Raw genomic sequence first — 9,060 nt, 5'->3', positions numbered from 1 at the left:
ACAGGGCGGAATATTTCTTGTTTTGTGAAGAACTGTTTATATCAAATTATAGAAACACCTTTACGCTTTTATTTACTCCCATTATATTTTTAAAATCACTCCGTTTTCTAGATTTTGTTCAAATTAAAACAATATTTTCTCGAGAACTTTATTTGGTTTTATTAATTGTGTATACTAGTTGACAGATGGTTTATAGGGAGAATACTCAAAAAACAGGATTTGTGCACGTTAAACTAAAGTAAATTTCACGTAAGATTAAAACCTGAAATGTTTTCAATCATAACTCCTCTTTTTTCATGAAAAATATAATAAGACAATAAAGAGGTTTTAAGGGTATTGAGTTTTTGCCACAACCTCAAATTTTCTAATTTCTCTATCTCTGTAACTAGTGGGTATAAACCTTTGATATTTCAAACTTAGATTATCCGATCTAACAGAATAAATAGATTGAAATATCTAAGGTCTGCGACATTTGGTTGCCAAGATATAGGGATAAGAAGAGTCAGGAACTTTTAACATCAACTGGTAGATATAGTTCTGTACAGGATCACAACTTCTGATTTGTTTTAAGGCAGGAGGCTTTTCAACCCTCAAGAGCTTTCTAAATGTGTGTAACTGTAAATATTCCTTTGTGGTAGAGTTTTTCAACTGCTTCAAAAAAACTTGATGGTTCTCAGAGAAAATATATTTAGATATTTTAAATATCCTTCTCAATTCTTGAGGTGTAGCATATAAGTTGGTGCTGGACAAGAATATTTGAGTTCGTGGCAAAAACTGTTACTTTCTGATATGTAACTGTATGAATTTGCTTTGCAGATTATCAAAGTTAGAGGAGCTAAGAAGTCGTAAGGACGTACCATTAATATCACAAAAATTTGACCTTTATTTCTACTAAACTAGAAAACCCAGGGTCTGATTAAAACCATGCTTATTCCCTTTTCTATGGGTTTAAGTGAAGAAAAGGGCTATATCAAATTCTATTTACAGAAATATTTAATAAAAATGTACAATTAATTTCAACTCTCATCAAATTTTTTGAAAACACTCTGTTTTATGGATTTTATTCAAATTAAATCAATATTTCACCTAAATAATGCAAAATATTTGATGATATCATAGATCCTATCAACATAAAGGTTCAACAGTTGGAAAATTATTTTTCAATACCTTTTCGTAGCTTTAGTAATTGTGTATAAGAGTTGAGTCAGGGTTTAGAGGAAGAATCCTCAAAAAAAACATTGCAAAATAATAATATATAAAACCCAACTTTAAGGTTTAAAAGATGGAAACCATTTTATCATTTTAGTCTGTTTAGTCTAACCATGCTTTCAGTTATAGTCCACGAAAATGTCGAATTGAATTTTACAACAGAAATCATTTAAAAATTATATAACAATAATATTTTCGTGTAAAAAGGGCGCGAATCTTCCTGGACTGCTTAGATTATACTTAAAAGCGCATGCAGTTCTGAAATTACATATCTGTTTATCTATTGCTCTGTGCGTTTGAATATATATATGTATGAAGTGTCGGGGACGAATGAAACTATTACAAACATGTTGGAGTGTTATTTTAGTTTTACAATGTTTTGTTTAAATTTCTTTTTCCTTGTTAATTGGGAACCGGCAAGACAATATGGGGAAAGCTTGCCTACGCGAAATAAAACATGTGTCATTCATAACTAAAGGTTTACAGTATAGACTCATGCGGTTAGATCATTATAGATGCTTTCAGAGAGTAAATACGTAATTTTTCAGAAAACTGAAATATTTCATGCACGACGGTAAAACTGGTTCAAAATACATTTAAGTACGTGAAATTATGATTAGTATTAAAAGAAACTTTGAAACATCCAGAAAATTATTTGAGGAATATGGAATTTTCCTGGTTGATTCCTTTGAATTTGCCAACCTATTTCCAAAATCGAAAATAAGATTGTGTTAGTGTCTAAAATGCTGCGTTAACAAATGAATAGTTTTAAAAGACGTATTTGAATAAAAAGATTTTTTAAATCGGCATCTATAAATAAGTATCCTAAAACTAGGCTTTTTTTCACAATTTTTAGCTTTTAACAATTCCTTTGTAAGTCGTCATCTTTTATTGTACTCTAAATTGAGGAAAAAATTTCGTGAATTTTTCTGTTAAAGGAATTGAGTCTTTGTAACAAAATCAAATATTTAAACCTCAATATCTTTAGAACCCGATGTTGTAAACCTTTGACTTTTCAAGCTCAGATTATTTGATCTAACGGAATTTATTGTTTGAAATATCTAAGGTCTGCAACATTTGGTTCCAAAGATATAGTGATTAGAAAATCAGAGTTTATGGCAATTCCTTTGGGGCATTTTCTTTTTTAACTAACTACCTTCTATACCCAACTTTGCCTGGAAACTAAACTTTCCCTTTAAACTTCAACCCCCACTCATTCTGAACAATCTTTAGACTACGCTAACATTTCCTTGGCTCCATTGAGTTCCCCAATTAGAATTTTAGGCAAATCGGTCAAGAGGTTCAAAAGTTATGATCGGACATACGAACATCCTAACAGAGAGATTACTTCTTTAAAAATATAGATAGATGGCAATCTTTATTCCGGGCAAAATGTTTTAAATTGACGCTCCATAGAGGTCAAGAGGGTTGCCACAAAAAATGTCATCGACATCAATTCAATACCGCGCGGCTTCACTAATTATACCCTAGTTAGTTTAGTTATGTAATTGATTTCAATTCCATTTTTATAAACTAAACTTGGAAAATATAAAACATAGGTTCTTGTATATTTTATTAAAAGATTGAATTCTAATTTCTAAATAGAGATTCAAAAAATGTTAAGATCATGAACTATAATCATAAATGTATAAATAAACTGTTGAACAGGTAATTTGAAATATTTAAAATACATTTCATACTTTTATCTTTAAGTAATTATCAGGGTTTATCAGGTGATGCATATTAAAACATTTTAATTTTAATTTTAAATGAAAATATAGTTTAAATGTTATAAAATAAACATTTGATCAGCGCTGCCCTTTAAGTCTGTGTTGACTATTTACTGAATAAACGTTTTCGTCATTAAATAAAACTCTTTAAATGTCTTTTCTAATGAGTCAAGTATGATAAGATAGTGGACTTAGAACTAGGAAATATAACCTTCGTTAAATATCATTGAAAACTAATTTTTTCCTTCCTTCAAAACCTGGTTAAGAAGTAAAGTTAAATCTGACAAAATTGATTTTATTATTTAAATATGTTTTTACTTTTCAACTAGAAAATATCAGGAAGTTAAAATCATTAAAAATAAAAAGTTTAGTAATTAAGTCAAAGGGGCGTTTGTTGAAATTGGTCAGGGGGGTGTTAAAGGGACTGTAAGCGTAATATCAAGGGGTCCTGCATGCATGATGTCAATGCTTGACTCACAACGGTACCATTTACACCTTTATCTGATCGGTAATAAGGAAGATATTGTCGTTTTTTAGGTTCAAAATTGTTGAACTCTGCTTTCCTCCACTTTTGAAAAGAATCCACAATTGAAAATTATTTAAAATAATTTTAAAATACTTAAAATTGAAATCTAAATCGTACTTGATCAGTAAAAGCTTTAAAGGGTACTGTTGTGAATCGGTTACTTGATATTGCGCTAACAGTCCCTTTATTATGTTTGATATTGCGCTAACAGTCCCTTTATTATATTTGATATTGCGCTAACAGTCCCTTTATTATATTTGATATTGCGCTAACAGTCCCTTTATTATATTTGATATTGCGCTAACAGTCCCTTTAATATTCTTTGAAAAAATGGTATATTGAAATTATTTAGTTAACCTATTATAGTATATCTATACACTTTACAGTTTACATTGTCATTTTATACACCTGATAAACATTACACACCCAGAGCAGGAAACTTAAGAGACGATCAATAAACGAAACTTTTGACGCCAGGTTTTCTTTTAAAGTTCAATTATTTGCGTAAATTCATATAAAAAAATAAAAAAATATTTTGTGTAAACTGGCTTTGTTGAAGAAAAAATTATTTGGAATGGATTTTTCCGACCAAAAAATGTCTGGTTTCCGAATCCCAGTTTCATACCGATATTCTGTGTAAAGGTTCAGGCTCTGTGATTTCAGTATTAAATTTGTTTAAGGAGTAATACTAATACTGGCTTGTTGTGGTTTTAATTCTATGTTTTAACAGAACAAGCACTGGGTCCTCGTTCTTCACAATAAATACGGTTATTCTTCTAAGAAGAATTAACTGAGTGATAATACTGGTTTTGTAAAGACTACACTTTGGATTGGGTTTCACTACTATTTACTAACTAATCTCAGGTCCACTAGGTTCTACCTTTAGTCTTGTCATCTCTTCTCCGGGAGGAGAACTTTCCCGTCTACGTCCTGGGACAGATTTACCCAGGAGTTCATTTAAGGATCTAACCTTGACCCGGAAACTTTCAGTTCTGATTCTGGTTTCCCGTCTGTGTTTAAACAATCCTAATCCTTTCCTATAGCACTGTACTAGTGAGAGGATTGCACAGATGGAACCAAGGGATAGAACGACTATAACTAGCTCCAGGACTGGGAAAGCTCTGTATGAGAACACACGACAGGTACAGGTCTCTTCGTGGTCGAATATGTAACCGGAAGGACAGGTTGGATAAGGACGGTTTGGACACATACAATGACAAAGATCTGAGTTCCAATACCAGCCCTTCTGGATACAATCTTCTCTTTCTCTTGTATCCTCGCACACGCATCTACACTCTGAGGCTAGGAACCGTTGTCTCTGGGTGCAGTGTAACTCCGAGATATCACAACCACAGCTGCAGGATACATGCTCCTCTACCTCAACCTCACCACATGTACTCTCAGCAGGTCCGGATGCCAAGGATCTGAGAGAGAGAAGAACCTTCTCTTTCCTAGTCCTGGTTTCTCTGGGTATACAGTTATGATAGGAGTGAAGACAGGATCCGCTGCACCGTAGAACCTGTTCAAATTAAAATATTTATCAAAATGTTGGAAATTAATTTATAGCCCCCCCCCCCCCTCCTTCTTCACGTTTTGTAACGTTGGAGGGTGTGGGGGAGGTCAACAAGGATGGATTATTGGTCTATCTTTTATTGGACAAAAATATCTAAGGGAACTGATCCCTCGCAGCAAGCTCTAATCCCTATGTCTTTGCAACCTTATGGTGCAAACTTAGAAAAATTTATCTTTCAGAATCTAAAGTTTGAAATATGACATTAAAGATATTTATGATTAGGTTGTGAAGACATAGGGATTAGAAGGCTTAATTCCCTTGCAATGTCAATCGATTTTTTTTTGTTTCCGTAATTGCATAAAAAGGTTCTTTATAATGAAGGTTAAAAATAAAACGTAGAATAAAAATATTTATGCCACTGTATGCCCTGTATCCCATGTATCCCCTGTATCCCCTTTTATCCTCTGTATCCCCTGTAACCACTATATCCCCTGTATCCCCTGTATCCCTTGTATCCCCTGTATCCCCTGTATCCCCTGTATCCCCTGTATCCCCTGTAACCCCTGTATCCCCTGTATCCCCTGTATTTACCTCAATATGACTGGGAGTAACATGAGAGAACTGATCTTTAGGATCAGGAAGACGAATAACTGTAAGTCTAGGTTTACATCCTTCCTCTCCTTCTCCTCGGTTCAAGATCTGCTCCATTCGTCCAGGCTCACATTCATGAACCTCGGCCTGGCTTAGTTGTAACATCAAACCTGAAAATAATTAATAAATCAGGATGTCATGGCAACCTGCTGCATGACTCATTATTGGATGAATTTTCGCACTGGTTTAGGACCTATAAAGACTATTTCATACCGCTGTCAAGTTGCTAAAATATAAAACACTAAAAAGAGAGTTTCCGCAGATGTGAAATTGGATACATTTTAGCAATTTTAGAAGTTGATAAGATTTTTTTATAAGTTCGGATTAAACCAAGATTGACATTAAAGCGTCATCTGTAGAATCTAAAGCGTTGTTTCTAGAATGTTTATAGTGTCCTAGACCCCGTGATTAGGTTCTATACCCTACAATTGTAATGGTAAGGATGATATTTAGGTTTAGGTTCACAACACTCTGGATTCCCAGCTTACTCATAGATAGGATATAGGTAGATGATATTATTTATTATAAAAAAATTGTTATATAAAAATATTGATTATAAAATTGTTTAACAGAAAGTAGATACTATTTAGTCAACTTTGTAAGATTTATAGAATTTTCGCCGATTCTAAAATTAAATGGATATTTCTCCATAGATTTCTGAAGAAAGTAATATTTAAAAAATATATTTTTTACAGATTTTCTTGTGTGTAAAAAGGTGTATGTATTCACATGTATACACATTATTTTGTAATTTTCAACCTAAAACATGACTTTTTAGTATTGTAAATGTTTACATAACCCCGGTCTAACTAAAAAATCTTTTTTTGCAAATGTATTAACATACTTTTTTATATTATTATATAAAATTGTTTCAATGTTTCAAATGTACATGATGTAAATCGTAAAAATATTCGAATTATAATGTATTATTTGAATTTTGAATTAATAATTTCAAAAAAGACTAAAGCGTTTTTATAATTATTTGCCCCCGAACTAGTAAAATGATGAAAACTTCATAATCTTTATATCTATTGCATAATAATGTCACTTGACCACCCCCCCCCTCTCCCCAGCCTCAGAGGTAAAAACGTTTGCTATTGCATAATAATGTCACTTGAGGTCAAGCATGTTTCACCATCAGGCAGCACGTGCTTTCATGCAGTTCAAGCAGAACGGAGGATAAAAAGACTATTTAGGAGGAGGAGAGGGCGGTTACCTGACCTAATTGTAAACTTCAATGTTAGTTACACTACAATTAAGCATGAATTAGATATTTCTTCTGATTTGAAAAAAAGCTTAGAAATATTGGTGAGAATATATATATTATGAAAACCTGATGATCTTTAAAATACGTCATGGAGAAAGCAAATACGATGTAAAACATCTGTTTTTCAGCTTTTTTAGAAATTAAAGGAAAAAATAAAACGGACCTCAGATATAATAAAGGAAAAATGAGGTTTATCAAGAAATATATATGCAACTATAATAATTAAATAATTATAATTATATAATAATACTTACTGAAAAAAATCCACTTCTCCATTAAATTACTTGAGTCTCACATTTAAAAAATTCTTCGATGAAAGACTTAACCCTTTTCAATCTGAAACAATCTGAGTTTAATAATATTATTGATTTGTATAAAGTTTAATTCCAATTAAAAACCCATTAAACATTTTGTTTTGGGAAAAAAGAAAATGTTTAATATATATATAGTATATGTATGCAATGTATAACTGTATATAATATATATAATAAAATTTGCCTTTAAATTATATGTATGCAATGTATAACTGTAGGCTTTTCAAATTTAAACGACAGTAATCAGGAGAATTATATGAAACTTATCCGAAAAAGGTACAATTTTGCAAAGTCTAAAAATCCTTAAAACTTGAGGTTTCTGCAAAGATTAAATATATGATATCTTCTAGGTTAGATTATCGACAAGTTTATCAAGTTTGCAAACTATCTAGCTATCTAGCTATCTAACTATCTAGCTATCAAACTATCTTTTATCACTAGTTCGCTAGCTCTTTAGTTAGTCTCCATACCATTGGACCACCTTGTAAACTCCCTTGTTCACTAGCTCTTTAGTTAGTTTCCATACTAGTGGACCACCTTTTAAACTCCCTAGTTCGCTAGCTCTTCAGTTAGTTTCCATACTAGTGGACCAGCTTGTAAACACCCTAGTTCGCTAGCTCTTTAGTTAGTTTCCATACTAGTGAACCAGCTTGTAAACTCCCTAGTTCGCTAGCTCTTTAGTTAGTTTCCATACTAGTGGGCCAGCTTGTAAACACCCTAGTTCACTAGCTCTTTAGTTAGTTTCCATACTAGTGGGCCAGCTTGTAAACACCCTAGTTCGCTAGCTCTTCAGTTAGTTTCCATACTAGTGGGCCAGCTTGTAAACACCCTAGTTCGCTAGCTCTTTAGTTAGTTTCCATACTAGTGGACCAGCTTGTAAACCCTCTAGTTCGCTAGCTCTTTAGTTAGCTTCCAAACTAGTGGGCCAGTTTGTAAACTCCCTAGTTGGCTAGCTCTTTAGTTAGCTACCATACTAGTGGTACCCCCCATCACAAGAAAAACCTCCCTATATTAGTTTTAAGATCTATAGATTCAAGAGTATACATCAAAACTTGGGGAAGAACAAAAAAACTGCTTAAAATTGTGAGGAACTCAAATCTGATGAAAATTGGTGAGAAATTTAAAAACTACTTAAATTGTTGAGGAACTATACAAATCTGATGCAAATTGGTGAGGAATTTAAGAACTACTTAAATTGGTGAGGAACTATATAAATCTGCTGAAAATTGGTGAGTATGAAAAAACTACTTAAATTGGTGAGGAAACTATACAAATCTGATGCAAATTGGTGAAGAATTTAAGAACAACTTAAATTGGTGAGGAACTATATAAATCTGCTGAAAATTGGTGAGAATTAAAGAACTACTAATATTGGTGAGGAACTCTATAAATCTGATCCAAATTGGTGAGAATTAAAGAACTACTAATATTGGCGAGGAGCTATAAATCTGCTGAAAATTGGTGAGAATTAAAGAACTACTAATATTGGTGTATAAATCTGCTAAAAATTGGTGAGTATTAAAGAACTACTAATATTGGTGAGGAACTATACAATCTGCTGAAAATTGGTGAGGAATTAAAGAACTACTAATATTGGTGAGGAACTATATAAATCTGATGCAAATTGGTGAGAATTAAAGAACTACTAATATTGGTGAGGAAACTATACAAATCTGATGCAAATTGGTGAGAATTAAAAAACTACTAATATTGGTGAGGAATTATATAAATCTTCTGAAAATTGGCGAGGAATTAAAGAACTACTAATATTGGTGAGGAACTATATAAATCTGATGCAAATTGGAAAAGAAGCAGGTACGGCCAGGGAAGGAAACTTTCACGTTGGCGAA

The 9,060-nt window shown here is 32.4% G+C and overlaps 1 protein-coding gene across 1 annotated transcript; it reads right to left on the bottom strand.

The window, feature by feature from the left end:
- Positions 1-3,719: 3,719 nt before the first annotated feature.
- Positions 3,720-7,232, bottom strand: LOC111697775 (balbiani ring protein 3). The gene is made up of 3 exons (XM_023467894.1): positions 7,151-7,232; positions 5,570-5,739; positions 3,720-4,984 (listed from the first exon to the last, which is right to left on the bottom strand). Exons 1-3 carry the CDS (start codon positions 7,170-7,172, stop codon positions 4,316-4,318), a joined length of 861 nt encoding a protein of 286 aa, XP_023323662.1. The 5' UTR covers positions 7,173-7,232; the 3' UTR covers positions 3,720-4,315.
- Positions 7,233-9,060: the final 1,828 nt, after the last annotated feature.

This window comes from Eurytemora carolleeae, unplaced genomic scaffold, assembly GCF_000591075.1.
Source record: "Eurytemora carolleeae unplaced genomic scaffold, Eaff_2.0 scaffold305, whole genome shotgun sequence".
Classification (NCBI taxonomy): Eukaryota; Metazoa; Arthropoda; class Copepoda; order Calanoida; family Temoridae; genus Eurytemora; species Eurytemora carolleeae.
The sequence above is the reverse complement of the archived record's forward strand: the minus strand, read 5'-3'. Positions and strand labels throughout refer to the sequence as shown.

What these genes read in the sequence shown, in the direction of transcription:
- LOC111697775 (XM_023467894.1), bottom strand. Translation starts at nt 7,172, where the DNA reads ATGGAGAAGTGGATTTTTTTCA. An exon ending in GGAGAAGTGGATTTTTTTCA is followed by an intron (nt 5,740 to 7,150) that starts GTAAGTATTATT and finishes AATTATTTTCAG; the next exon opens with GTTTGATGTTACAACTAAGC. An exon ending in TTACTCCCAGTCATATTGAG is followed by an intron (nt 4,985 to 5,569) that starts GTAAATACAGGG and finishes TAATTTGAACAG; the next exon opens with GTTCTACGGTGCAGCGGATC.